We start from the raw sequence: 14,468 nt of genomic DNA on the forward strand, positions 1-14,468 counted from the left end.
GTACCTCGAATCTATAATCTTTGTCCATCTCTCTTCTCCTTGTTTAACCAATAGCTCTAACTCTATGTCCTGCCACTCCATAACCCCTTCTCGCATATTACACACCCCTCTCATTTTTCTCCTTTTTTCCTCCCATTTTGAATTTCCCACATTACCTCTCGCTTCATTTTTCCGAATTTCGCCGAAACATGCTTGTGCAATTCTACTTCCCTCTCCCCTTTTTAGCTTCTCTTCAAACCTCCATGCTCTCTTAATTTGTCTAGTAACCATATTTTCTCTTCCTAATTTTTCTTTTAACATATATGTCCGTTCATCTTCTAAACGTAATTCATTTTGCTCTTTCTATTTCTGAAGCACATCACCTTTGTCTTATCTACGTTCACCGTCAGCTCTTTTGTTTCCACATACTCTTTGAAGATTCTCATCATTAGGTTCATCCCCTTATCATCATCTGCTAATAGAACTACATTGTCCGCGTATGCTAGAGAGTATAGTATGCTATTACCCAAAACCGTTCCTCCTTTCCCTTTCTCCTTTAGCTTCTCCTCTAAATCTGCCAATAGGATACTAAATAGTAACGGACTCAACGGGCACCCTAGCCTTAGACCTCGGCCAGTTCAGAAAACATGCCCTTTTTTCTTTCCTATTTTCACCCTAATCCTGGTTTCAGTAAAAATTTCCTTTATCCTCTACACCAACTTTTCATCTACACCCCTCTCTTTCATCGCCTGCCATAGCACTTTTCTGTTCACTGAGTCAAACGCTGCTATGAAATCTACGAACAAAGCGACTAGTTTCCCTTTCTTTCTCCCCGAATTTCTGTTAACTAAATAGCTAAGTACGTAGATGTTGTCTATAGTTCCCATCCCTTTTCTAAATCCCGTCCGATTATGTGGGATACTCTCTAACCTTTTTCTTAAGATTTCTGCATATATTTTATAGCCGACTGACATGAGAGTGATCCTTCTGTATTCCTCTACCTGCTTTCCTTCCCCTTTCTTGACAAGCGGTACCACCAGTCCTGTCTTCCACTCTTCCGGCCAACCTTCCCTTTTCCAGACCTTGTTGCAGATCTTCCACATCCCATCCCTAATCCCTTCTCCTCCATACTTCATCCCTTCGTTCTCCATCCCAGCTTCTCCTGTCGCTTTGTTTCTTTTTAACCTATTTATTGCCTCATCCATTTCTTTTCTTGTTATCTCGTTTCCTTCCTCAATTTCTCCTTATTTATCCCTATTTATTACATCCCACAACCTACCTTCTTTGATCGCTTTTTCTACTTCTGCTTTATATTCTTCCTTTCTCCTGTATCTTTTTATTTCTAGCATCTTCTCATGTTCTTTTTTCCTCCTGTTATACTCCTCCATTTCCCCTTTTCTCCATTTGCTCACACACTCTGTTATTCTCTCTCTACTCTCCCAGCATTCCTCGTCCCACCAGCCTCTCTTTCCCGCTACTCTTTCTTCATTAGTAATCAGCTCATCATTTACTTTTTCAATGGACCCCTTCGACTTTTCAATTAACGAGTCTATTACCTCCTCTTTTTCATACCTAACCTTCTCCTTTTCCATCTTTTATTTAAACTCTTTTAATTTATCTACCCCCCCAGACTCCCATTTTCGTGTTTCTTTCGCACCCTTTTTCCTTCCTCCCTCTGCCGCGATTACTGACGCCTCTTTTTAGTGTAGCTATGACCGGGAAGTTCTCGGACCCTATCTCATTCCCTATCTTCATACTCTCTATCATATGCCGCATTCTTTCTTCAGCCAAGATGTAGTCTATTACTGTTGCTCCCTTTCCTATGAATGTGATCTCCCCTTCCTCATCTCCTTTCATATTGCCATTGCATATAAACCATCCTGTTTCTCCTATCATGTCTAGTAACTTCCTCCACTCCCTGCCCGTCTCTCTATGTTTGGAGTTCCTTATATATGCCTCCTTTTCTTCATCCCATAACCCTTCCCTTGTTCGCCAGTCCATGCATTTAAGCCCCCTCCTATTAAAACCAATTCTTCCTTCTTTTTCTCCATCCACCTCCTTATTACTCTCCAGCCTTCCTCTTCCCCTCTTCTTATGTATACACACACACGACCGCTATTCCTACTTTCCCAATTATAATTTTTCTTATCATTGTTCCATCCTTTTCCTCTATGTCCCCATGTTTTCTCCCTTTTACTGCTAATTCTTTTTTCACCCCTGACACCATGCCGCCCATCCCTCTCCCTTTAACGTGTTCTTTTCTTGCTTCTTGCATTGTCCACACATAACCTTTCGGTAATAGCTTTTTTATTCCCTTTCAGTCCTTCTCATCTGCCCAAGTTTCACTCATCATAATCAAATCCCACTTTTCTAACTCCTCCGAAAATCCTTTATTCTTGTTCTTCGAACCTGACACATTCCAGAAAGCTATTTTCACGTTTCTCTTTTCCCTTCCCTCTTCACTTTGTTTCCCCTTTGCCGTTTGGAAACCCCTCTGATTTATTTCTAAACTTTTTTTTGTCTCCCTTCCCCCTACCTTGCTCAAGACTTTTTCCTTTTTTCTTTAATTCTTCATCCCAGCACCATTCCTCCCCATTTATCCATAACCTGTCTCTCCCTATCCACACCATATGACCCCTTTTTCCTCTCTACCCAAGCCCTCTGCTCTATTTGCCATCTCCTTTTCCTCTCCCTCCATGTCAGATCTTCAATTTTTTCCCTTCTTCCTCTCAATAATTTTTCCCCTCCATAATTTGCTTTTTCTTCTCCTCACTCCCCACTTTTACTAGAAACATTTCTTCTTTTCCTTCCTTTGTCTCTCATATTCTCTTGACTCCTTTCACCCTTACCTGCATTCTAATGTCTCGCAAAAAATTTTTTATTTCCACTTCTCCTGTTTCGCTCTCCACTTTTAATTCCTTAACTACTAAGTGATTTTTCTTCTTTGCCCTTTCTTTCCTTTCTAATCTTCTTTCAATCTCACTGAGTCTTTTCTTCAGTTTTTCATTCTCACTTCGGACGTTCTTTTCATTCCCTTGAACAATTTCCTCATTCTTTGTCTTTTCCCCCATACGCTCATTCCTAATTTCTAGATTGCATACCCGTTCTTCCAGCTGTTTTATTTCTCTAGATCTCTGTTCGCCAACCTCTCTCTGTCTATTTTCAATGCTCTCTAGCTTACCCCAAACCTTGTCTTTCTCCTCCTTCCAGCGTTTATCCCATTCTTCCCATTTTTCTCTGACTTTTTTCACTTCCCCCCTTACATCGTTTCCCTGCCTATTCATATCCCTATTCATGTCATCCAATCTCTTTCTTGTTTCCTCTCTAAACCCTTTAATGAGAGCTTCCAATTTTTCCAACATTCCCCCATCCCCTCTATCTCTCTCTGGTGTGTTCCGTTTAATTCTAACTCTCTTGTTATCCTGGTCCCTGTCTATCTCATCTTCCCCTGCCAATCTTTTTCTTCTCCCCCCCCTTCCCTGCTAGTCGCGCTTGCCTTTTTTTTCCATTCGTCCAGACTTCTGTTAGAACCCGCGTTGCCTAGTTTGTTAAGGAGCTGTAAATTTGAGGGCCTTCCCCGTTGCTTGTCCGTACCTGAATCCGCTACCCTCCCCACCCGGGTCGACTTCTCGGCACTTTCATCGCCGCTGCTGTCACTGCGATCAACGTCACCCTTCCCCCCACTGCGCACGCTTTTAGCAACGTCATCTCTTGTTTCCACTATAGCAGTGGCCGACACGCTCTTGCCCAGGCAGGGTACGTTACCCTGGCTGCCCTACGACCTACTTTCAGGGCAGTACCTGCGAGCTTGGCCAGACCACCCCTTTCCTCAGGGGTCCTTTGTTATAACATGGGAAAAAAATGTGAGATTAAAAAATTCGTAATTTTGCGATCAGTGACTTAAAAGTAATATATTTGGCATCTACGTATTGTTCTGATTCCAAAGACATGTAATTTGTTTATAAAGGTTGAAAGTTTAGGAAGTATTTAGTATTAAATTGACTGTCAATCTGATGTTTCTTGATTATAAACTCCTTCAAATTTTTAACTTTTCTAGACAAGTAATATATCATTGGAATCGGAAAAATTCGTAGATGCTGATAATGCTATTTTCAAATCGTTAATTGAAAAATTAAAAGTTTTAAAATTTCCTTACTTTGACATGCCTGTGGACAAAAGACCCTTGCTGGAGTAAGCTCACTTACACTAAGGTACATGAATAGACCGAAAAGTAGTAGAAAAAATTAAGTCGGGTGGAGCCTGACCATACCTGAAAATTAAGCAAAAAGTTTGTCGCCCACTGCACTATAGCGCACTGATCTGTGCAATCGTCCAGTAACTGGTGCCCTCTGGCGCCAGCTTGTGGACTTCGCGTCATCGGCATCCTACCTTATCCAAAGCTCCGTGACGTTTCCCGCCTTTATCACCTACCTCTTGCGCCCCCCCCCCCACCCTGACCCAGCAACTATTTTTCCATTCCTAACCTCAAAAACTTCACACGCTCCAAATTTTCACTTCAAACCACTCACGATCACCCTTCACACATTTGCCTTCACTCACCCTTCTTCCTTTACACTCGATCTCCGCACTCTCTGCCTTTTTTGCATCCACTCACCCTTATACCCTTCACCAAAGCCCAAAATACACCACATGACAAAAAAGGATTCTTTCGCGACCAGTACCGGAAACGGAAGCCCCTTAGTGACTTGATCGTTTTTTTTGTTGTGGAAAATTAATTTCTATGTTTTAAAATGTAACTTAGATTGAAAGTTCAGTCAAGAATTCATATATTTGGTTGAAAATTCATGTATTTGGCTAAAAATTCATCTTTTTTTAAAAATATTTTTAGTTGGTAATTCATTTCTTTGGTTGAAAATTAGTTTTCATCTAGGATTTGTTTTTTCACTGAAGCTTTAACTATTTCAGTTTTATCGAATTTACTAAGATTTTGGGATGAAAATTTAACTATTTCGTTTCAAAAATTCTTCTTTTTTTTTAACTCTAAATTAAACCTTTCCATTTTTGCTTGAAAATTAATTTGCACAGTTTGAAAAATCGACCATTTATTTGAAAATTTATCTTTGTAGGTTAAAATTCAATTTTTTTTTTTAATTTAATTTTTTTTAAAAGGATTTTTTGGTAGAAGATTCATTTATTTGATTGAAAATTATTTTTCTAATAAAAAAAGTTTGTTTATGGAAAATGTAACTACTTTTTGTTGAGTTACTAGAATTTTTCGTTCAAAATTTAACTATTTTTTTTTAAATTGATTTTTTGTTGGTTTTGAACATTAAAGTTTTTACTGAAAATTTAACTATTCTAGTTTTTTTTTTCAAAATTGATCTCTTTTAGGTAAAAGTTCATCTATTTGGTTAAAAATTGGTCTTTTTTCGTAGAAAATTAATCTTTTGAGTTATAAATTTAACATTGAAAAAAAAATTGAATTTTTCTCGTTGGCGATTCATCTATTTTTGTAGAAATTGCATCTTATTTAGTGAAAAATCACAACTTTTCGGTTGAAAGTAAATCTGTTGAATTTCACTGTTTTTGGTTTTAAAATTAAATTTTTTTAGGTTGAAATATCAACGATTAGATTTTTCGTTGAGCATTTTTATTTTTTGGTTGAAAATTCAACTATTTAGTTAATTAAATTAATTTTTTATTCATTGATTCATTATTTTAGTTAAAAAATTGTTGTTTGCTTAAAATAGAACTATTTTGTTGAAAATTATTTTTTTTATTGAAAATTAATTGTCCTATTTAGCTTGAACTTACTGTATTTTGTTGAAAATGATTTCTTTTCTTGTAGTTTATTAATTTTCTCAGTGAATTATTCGTTTCTTTTCTTTTTGGTTGAAAATTAATTCCTATGGTTGAAAATATAACTTAGATTTAAAATTCCTTCAAGAATTAATATATTGAGTTAAAAATTAATCTTTTTTTTGGTATAAAATTAATTTCTTTGGTTAAAAATTAGTTTTTTTATCGAGAATTAATTTTTTCACTGAAAATTTAACTATTTTTTCGAAATTATTAAAGTTTTAGCTCGAAAATGTAGTCATTTTTTTTTAATTTCATTTTTTACGGTAAAAAAATTAACTTTTTTTATTTAAAATTTAATTATTTAATTGAAAATTCAAGTCTTTTGTTACAAAGTCATCTTTAGGTTGAAAAATTGTGATTTTTGATTGAAAATTCATCTTTGTAGATTGACGATTCAACTTTTTTTAAATTAAATTATTTTGCTGAAAATTAAAAATTTTAATCTATGTAGAAAAATAATCGTTTTAAATTTTCATACTCTCTTGAGTTACACTTAATTAAAAACAAAAAAACCTATTTTGGGTAGTTTGAAAATGTTTTTTTTTCCCAAAATATTATTGTCTAAAATTGTAAACTTTTTTTGAAATTACTTCTATATTTCTTTTGAATCCCAATTTTTTTAGTTTAAAATAAAATGTTTAGAGTAAAAAATATATTTTTAATTCTCCTAGAAATAAAAAAAAAAATTGTTTTCAGATGTCAGTGAAAAACTGTTTTATCCGAGGATCAGTCGTGCGATACGTTCAGCTTCCTGGCGACGATATCGACACGCAACTTTTGCAGGATGCTGCGCGAAAAGAAGCGGCTTCTCAGCCCCGATAGTTTTTTTTTAAAGAAGGATTTAAGTAAGCTACAAATTATAAATCCAAGGAATTTTAATTTAATTTTTGATAATCAAGTAAGGTATATTATTTTTCTGTATGGGCGCTAATGCGCCAAACGCAGGGTATGATCTCTTTTTATCCTAAGAGAAAATGTCTGGAAACACGAATGAGAAATGATGAATATTGTATTGAAAATGCGAAGATGTAAGTAAATTTTTGATACAAAAATGCCTGCTTTATTTTCACTATTTTCCAGCTATAAAAATCCTAGAATGGTCTTAAGTTTTTTAATTAATTCTCTTAGATAATAAATTTGTAATTTTCAATTTAAATTTATAATAGTTTTATTCTGTTTTTAGTAATTTATTTTACTTTAATTTTTTTTTTGTCCAAAATTTAACAATTTTCTTCAAAAGCATCCTTTTTGGTTGCAAAATTCAATGTTTTGTTAAGAATTTGCCTTTTTGGGTTAAAAATTCAACTTTTCGTATAATATTAACCTTTTTTTTTTAAATTCATATTTTATTGCTGATACGTCAACTGAATTTTTTTTTTGATGAAACATATTTTTTTCGGAAATTTATCTTTTTGATTTAAAAGATCATCTTTTTTAGTTGAAATATTACGACGTTGAAGTTTGCCGCAGATATGGATTTCAAAGTTGTGTAATTAATATAAAAAAAACTAAGAGTCACATCGAAAAAGTAAAAACACCTCTCGATTCGTTTCGGAAATATCTCGATGTGCATTTTTTGGTTTTTTTATCTAAACAATTTTTTAAACAATTACGCTATTTGTTATCTTTCTGCAATTGTTATAAACAAAGTATGCATCGGATCGAGAAACAAAGTGCAGCAATGCACGAAAAAAAAAAAAATGCACATCTAGATTTTTTCGAGAGGAATGCATTGGTGCACTTTGTTTTTCGATCCGATGTATACTTTGTTTATAACAATTGCAGAAAAATAACAAATAGCGTAAATATCTAAAAAATTGTTTAAACAAAAAAAAACAAAAAATGCACATCGAGATTTTTCCGAGACGAATTAAGAGGTGTTTTTACTTTTTCGATGTGACTCTTAGTTTTTTTTATATTAATTACACAACTTTGAAATCCATATCTACAGACACGGAGCAACACAGCGCTGAACAACAAATGCTCTAATTGTTTAAAAAATGCGTTTACGAAAAAACAAAAAAACGCACATTTAAATTTTTTCGAGAGGAATGCATTGGTGCACTTTGTTTTTCGATCCGATGCATACTTTGTTTATAACAATTGCAGAAAAATAACAAATAGCGTAAATGTTTAAAAAATTGTTTAAACAAAAAAAATGCACATCGAGATTTTTCCGAGACGAATCGAGAGGTGTTTTTACTTTTTCGATGTGACTCTTAGTTTTTTTTATATTAATTACACAACTTTGAAATCCATATCTGTGGCAAACTTCAACGTCGTGAAATATTGCATTTTTCTAGGATAAAAATTTTAAAAAGCAACTGTTTTGTTGAAAAATCAATTATGTCATAGAAAATTGACTTTTTATATTAAATTCGCATTTTTTTGTTGAAAAGTTAAATATTTTTGAATGAAAATTCAACTTTTTTTTGTTTGAATTTGTCTTTTTTATTTAAAAATTCACCTGTTTTAGTAGAATTTTTAATTTTTCTTGGATTAAAATTTAAGGGTTTGCTTGAAAATTCAACAATTTTGTTGAAAAGTCATACTTTTTGGTTAAAAGTTCTGCTATTTGGTTGAAAATTGAACTATTTCGCAAAAAAATGTACTTTTTGTTTAAATTGAATTATTTAGTGTTGAAAAGAGAACTGAAATATTTTCTGGATGAAAATTCATTTATTTTTCTTTGTTAAATAGTCATTATTTTTGGTACAAAATTTCACTGTTTTGTTAAAATTCTAACTATTTCGTAGAAAATTGATTTAAAATGTTATTAAATAAAAATTCAACTTTTTCATAAAAAATTCAAATTTTAGTTGAATTCGTACTTTTTGGTTAAAAAATTTGTCTTTTTAAAAAATTTGTATTTTCGTAGAAACTTATTTTTTGTTTAAAAAAAAATCATATTTTGATCTTGAAAAGTGAACTGGAATCAACTATGGATGGAAATTCAACTATAAAAAAAAATGTAATAAAAATTTATCTGTTCTAAGAGAAATTTCATCTTTTATGGATAAAAATGAAACTATTTGGTAGAAAATCCAAAAATTTTGTTAAAACCGCATTCTTTTTGGTTAGAAATTTGTCTTTTTGGTTTGAAAATTCCATTTTTTTCTAATCCTTTTTAATAAAAAATTCAACTATTTTTTTTTTTTGATCTTATATTTTTGATTTGCAAATTCATCTGTTTTAGTAGAAATTTCATGTTTTTTTTTTTAAAATGATGCCTTATTTTCAGTTTAAAATTAACTTTTTAACTGAAAATCTAATTTTTTCCTTTTTTTAAGGTTCATCTTTTTTAATTGAAAATCCTCCTTTTTTGGTGTAATAAAATAATTTCTTTGGTTTTAAAATTCATTTTTGTTGAGCAAAAATGCATTGGATTCGTGGAAAATCAATTTTTCTCTGAAAAGTCATATTTATTGTTTAAAAATTCAATTTTTGTACAGGAAATCCGTTTTTTTTATATGTTGAACATTCGTCTTTTAGGTTTAATACATATTTTTTGGGTTAAATTTAATTTTTTTTAAATTGAAATACAAACTATGACACTTTTTTATTGGGAGTTTATTTTTAGTAAGTTGAAAATTCAACTATAATGTAAATAGCTTAATTATTTTGTTTGTAAATTCAAGAATTTGTTAAAAATGCATTTTTTATAGTAGAAAAGAAATTTTGTTGTTTAAAATTAATTAATAAAATTTAAATTTAATGTTAGTATTTGATTGTTAATGATCAAAATAGATGAAAAATTGGTCAAGGAAAAATCAGGGAATTTTGAAAATGAATTTTAAGTTCAAAAATTAAACCTTGTTAAAACTGATTTATAAAATCGAGGAAAATATGCTAATATTAATTATAACTAATTTTAGAAAAGAACTCGAGGTGATATTTTGAAAACAAAATTCCGGTTTTCTTTATTTAACAATAACTATTCATAGTTTAATGTTTTTGTTTCTTCTTTTTGAATAAAAAGGTATCAATCAGATTTACAGATAATATTTTAAGGAGCGAAATAAACCATACAGCATTAGGATTGAATAATAGTTGCAACTTTTATTAAATAAACAATGAAAATAGTGAAATATTTATTTCAAAATTTCACCTCGAATTCTTTTCTAAAACTTTTTATAATTAACATTAAATTATTTTAAATTAAAAGAAAATAAATTAATAAATAAATAATAATAAATTAAATTAACATTTAAAAACAAGCATAATAAAAATGTCCATTTCGTCTTAAATGTGATGAAAATAGTGAGACTTGTAAACCTTCTAAATGTCTTCTAAAATTTTTCGAAATAAAGAAAAACATGTTCAATTAAAATTAAAATTTAAATATAATTATATAATATTATATTATATCATTTTTATTTATTATTATGATATTATTATTTATATCTATAATATAAATAAATATTTATAAAATTGTTAAGTTTAAAGAAATAAAAAATGTGCCTTAAAATCATTCAGATTCTATTTTGAAAATTTTTTGGAATTACTTGGAAATCTTTTAGAATATTATCCTAAAGTTAATTTTTCAAAATAAGAAATCATTAAATATTTTCTCAAAATCTTATTGTCCGTGTGGTAGCAAAATAAAAAAAATAAAAATAAAAAATAGAAAATTATAAAATTCAAAAAATTGTCGAAGTGTTATATAAAATCAATGTTGAAATTAAACTCTGAAAATTGAAAATAAGTATTATCAGTTTATTTTTAAAACTGTGTAAACATAATTTTCATAAGATTCTTGAGAAAAAAAAGATTTTTGAATATTTCAGACGTGCAAGAAAAAAATCTAGAAGGTTTTAAAGAAATTTTTTTATTTTATATTATTTTACAAAATATTATGAAAAATTCGAGTATTTAAAAAAATATTTTAGGAATTTTAGAAAGAGGGAAGGAATCAAGAAATATTTGATAAATTTTCGAAAATGTTACCCAGTTTTCAGATATTTCTAATCTATTTAAAATGCCTTAAATTCCTGAAAATATTTTAAACTCACTCGAATTTTTCTGAAAATTGTTAAACATCATTCAAAATTTTAGAAAAATTACCTTAAAATCTTCTTGTTTTTTTTGTAATTATATGAAATTGTAACATTGTGCTTTAAAATCTTGTAAACTTTCTAAACCTCTTAATCTCTACAAATTATTTTTAAATGTCCTGCATTTTTTATTTATTCTGCAAAATTTTTGAAGCCGTTTTAAATAATGTCTTAAATTTAAGTTTTAGAAATAAAAAATTATTTTCATTTTTCCTAGGAACCTGAAAAAGTGTCTTTCATTTTCGTGAAACTTTACAAAATCCTTACAAGTTTTAATTATTTTTGATTCGTTTCAAAACTTCTGAATATCTCTCAAACTTACTCAAATTTTTTCTAAAATTATTTAATATGGAAAAATGGCAAAAGTTTGTTTAAAATCTTTTACACACTTTTTACAAAAACTTTAGGAAGTAGTTCAAAATGTTTTGTGCTCGTTTTTCAATTTTCGCTTGAAATTCCTTACAAAACAATCATTTACAAATTTCCCATGAATCTTAAGAATTTTTTTTGATTCTCTTGACATCCTGGGGAAATTTAATTTTCCTAAGAAATTTGTAAAAATTGAAAATATTGTCTCAAAGTGTCTTCCATCTTCTTTTACCCCACATTTTGAAGGCATCAAAACTTAAAACTATTCTTTTAAAATAAAAAATAAACAATTTCTGCTCAAAATTCGAAAAACCCACCGTATCGTTTTCACAATAATTACATAAACAAACCGTTTTCTTGCTGTGTACAACCCGAGCGGGATCTTTCCCCCCGGTCGGTTGTCTTCGGCTCTTTTCGGAAGTGTCGTTCGCACATGCGCTTTTCAGTCAAGTTGTGTTCGCTTAAATGCAAATATGGAAGAGTGGGGAGCCTGCGCTTTTACTTTTTCCAATAAATTTAACTTAATTCGACATCTTAAAAATGTGCTCAACATTATACCAGAGACGAGAAAGAAGAAATCTGAATGTGAAATATGCGAGAAACAGTTTTCTACTCTTAAAACTTTAATAAAAAATATCAAATTGTTTCATTCATCGAAAGAAGAATCCATACCAGAGAAGTCATCATCCTCAAATCTGTTTTCAAAGTAAGTAGAAAGTAAATAATTATTGTCTTTTTAAATGTGGAATTACAAATCGATTGAATTATTGGACGAAATTATATTTTTTACGCATACAAAGTTAAGTATGGCTAAAAAGTAAGAGCGAAACTATTTTTATCGCATTCATGCGTTCGCCATAGAAAAATTATTTTTTAAATTTGAAACAGTAGAGTACAGTTGTTGTTTTCACCGGAAAAGAGCCACAATTTTTTTTCAAAACATTTGTTTTAAACTGGTAAAAAGAGATGGTAAGAAAAAATTGCATTGCAGCAACAAATAATAGAATTAAATGTTTTTTGTAAGTTTAAAATTTTGTGCATCACAAATAATAATTTTCATTTAAAATTACATCATTGGAAATATTATTTTTATTCTTAAGAACACAGAAAAACTATGTTGTTCATAGATTTTATTTCTGCCACAACTACCTAACACAAATTTTTATTTATACATAATAATCATATACCGATTGTGTAGAAAAAATTTTTCTATACATTTTTTAAATTTAGTGCGAATCAAGTGACGAATCATTGACTATTGCATTTCTTTTTCGAATTGTTGCTTCATGTCTTCTAGCTATTTTTGAATGGATCCAAGTATTTACTTCAAAAGTAAATTATTTGTTTAAAATTTTTATTATTCAATAAAATTTGTTTTTTAATTTTTTCAAAAATGAATCAGTTTGATGCGGAATTTAATTAGTTTTAGATTTAAAAAAAACATTAAAGTTGCATTGAAATCGAAAGATCACCTGCAGACTCTGATATTTATGACGTATACTGGCCCTTATGGCCAGTATACGTTTATGGTTTTTTAAATTCAAAACTCGCGCCAAATACGTTGCTCAGAGACCATTATCATGAAACTTCCGAAATGAGCCGAAATGAGGCGAAGATAGCCGGCTGGATGAAAAGATCCAGTTCGGGTTGTACAGATCCGCTCGTGTCAGAACTGGAGACAATCTTTTGCACACCTTCACCCCCTACTCTTTAGCCTAGACACCCGCTTTCGCGCACGCACACCGTGTGCATTTCAGCGTCAAGCTCGAAATTAGGTGTCTGAACCAATATCCTCATTTTCCATGTTCGCGTATGTTCATTTTCGATAAAAAATGGATTAAGAAAAAAAGAAGAGGAATTCTGTAAAAATAAAGTTTCAGTGCAAATGCTACAACGAAGTATACTCTACATTCCTACGAAATCACATCAGGGAGATAAATTATCCAATAGTTCCAGAGAAAACAGAATTGAAATTATGTTTAATGTACAAAAATGCAATTGTCTAATTGAAAATTAACTGTTGTTATTTAAAATTCATCTGTTCTGAAGAAAACTCGCACCTTCATCATAGTGTGAATGTGCCAGTGAAATTCTGTTCGTCTAATTTTGTTTGCCAATGCGACACGTAATCTGGCTTGGAACTGTCGTCTTAACATCTAAAAACCGAAAGAACAATTTTCCTATCACTTGGAATTATAATTAAATTTTTATAAAAACTTTAGAATATATAATAATTAAGAAAATGGAAAATACATACGAGAACTTGATCAGACGAATAGTCTAAAAAAGTTCGTAGAAATTGAAGACCACAAAAATAAAAAATAAATAATATTAAAGAACTATATATAGACAATATATAGAATGAAACTTATAATTAATAATTTTAGAATTAGTGGAAAATATATAAAACCGTAATATAAATTACTCATCGACTTATATTTGTGGTATTTATTAAAACAACCAAGTTTTGCAAAGTTATAAATGTAAAAATGTTTTAATTGGCAATTTAGTTTCAATCCAAATGGTTCTTGTCCAAGCTAAGTTTACCATCAGTGCAACTCGAAGGTGTGCCGAGAGTTGCTTACAGCGCTCCAAGTGGCTCTTGGAAAACTATATCGATTAGTGCTTTCTACGGGGAGTGGTGGGTAGAATGGAAGTGACTTTTCGCCGGACGCGCCGTCTATATTTGTGGCGGGCAACTAAGCTCGCACCGCATCTACGTTTATAATATCTTTGCCAAAGATATTAGGTCCTAGATACGGCATGAGATTAGTTGCACCACACACCGGTAGTTAGCGCGGCAGGCAAGTTTGTGGTATTGCATATATATATATACGAGGGTGGATCAAATATAAACCGGAATTTTACAAATACTTTTCTTAGCCAATCGCAAGCACTCTCACAGTGCAGGTTCTTGTAATGTAGTGTATTAGGAGTGGGTAAAACGCTTGGTGAGCTGTTTGACTCAGTCAATTCGTCAGTACAGCTATGAGTGAGCAACAGGTTCCAGCGTCCGTTGCACAACGGGTTATAATAAAGTTTTGAACTAAAGAAGGTGTTAAACCATGCGAAATTTTGACTCGATTGAAGGATCAGTATGGGGATGATACTCTGTCTAAAACTCAAGTGTTTGATTGGGCAAAAAAGTTAAAGAGTGGACGAGAAAGTGTGGAAAATGTGAGTCATAATCGACGTCCAAGATCAAGTGTCTCTGGCGATAACATTGGTGCAGTTCGTGACCTT

General features: G+C 30.9%; 1 protein-coding gene across 1 annotated transcript in view; it reads left to right on the forward strand.

Annotated features, from left to right (window-relative positions):
• The window catches only part of LOC117174996 (U6 snRNA-associated Sm-like protein LSm2), a 15,289-nt gene extending 8,478 nt beyond the window's left edge, over positions 1 to 6,811 (forward strand). Inside the window, exon 4 of the mRNA XM_033364487.1 lies at positions 6,499 to 6,811. Coding sequence (XP_033220378.1) covers positions 6,499 to 6,624 — 126 coding nt within the window. The 3' untranslated portion in view covers positions 6,625 to 6,811. The remainder of the gene's footprint in view (positions 1 to 6,498) is intronic.
• Positions 6,812 to 14,468: the final 7,657 nt, after the last annotated feature.

This window comes from Belonocnema kinseyi, chromosome 1 (assembly GCF_010883055.1).
Source record: "Belonocnema kinseyi isolate 2016_QV_RU_SX_M_011 chromosome 1, B_treatae_v1, whole genome shotgun sequence".
Taxonomy (NCBI): domain Eukaryota; kingdom Metazoa; phylum Arthropoda; class Insecta; order Hymenoptera; family Cynipidae; genus Belonocnema; species Belonocnema kinseyi.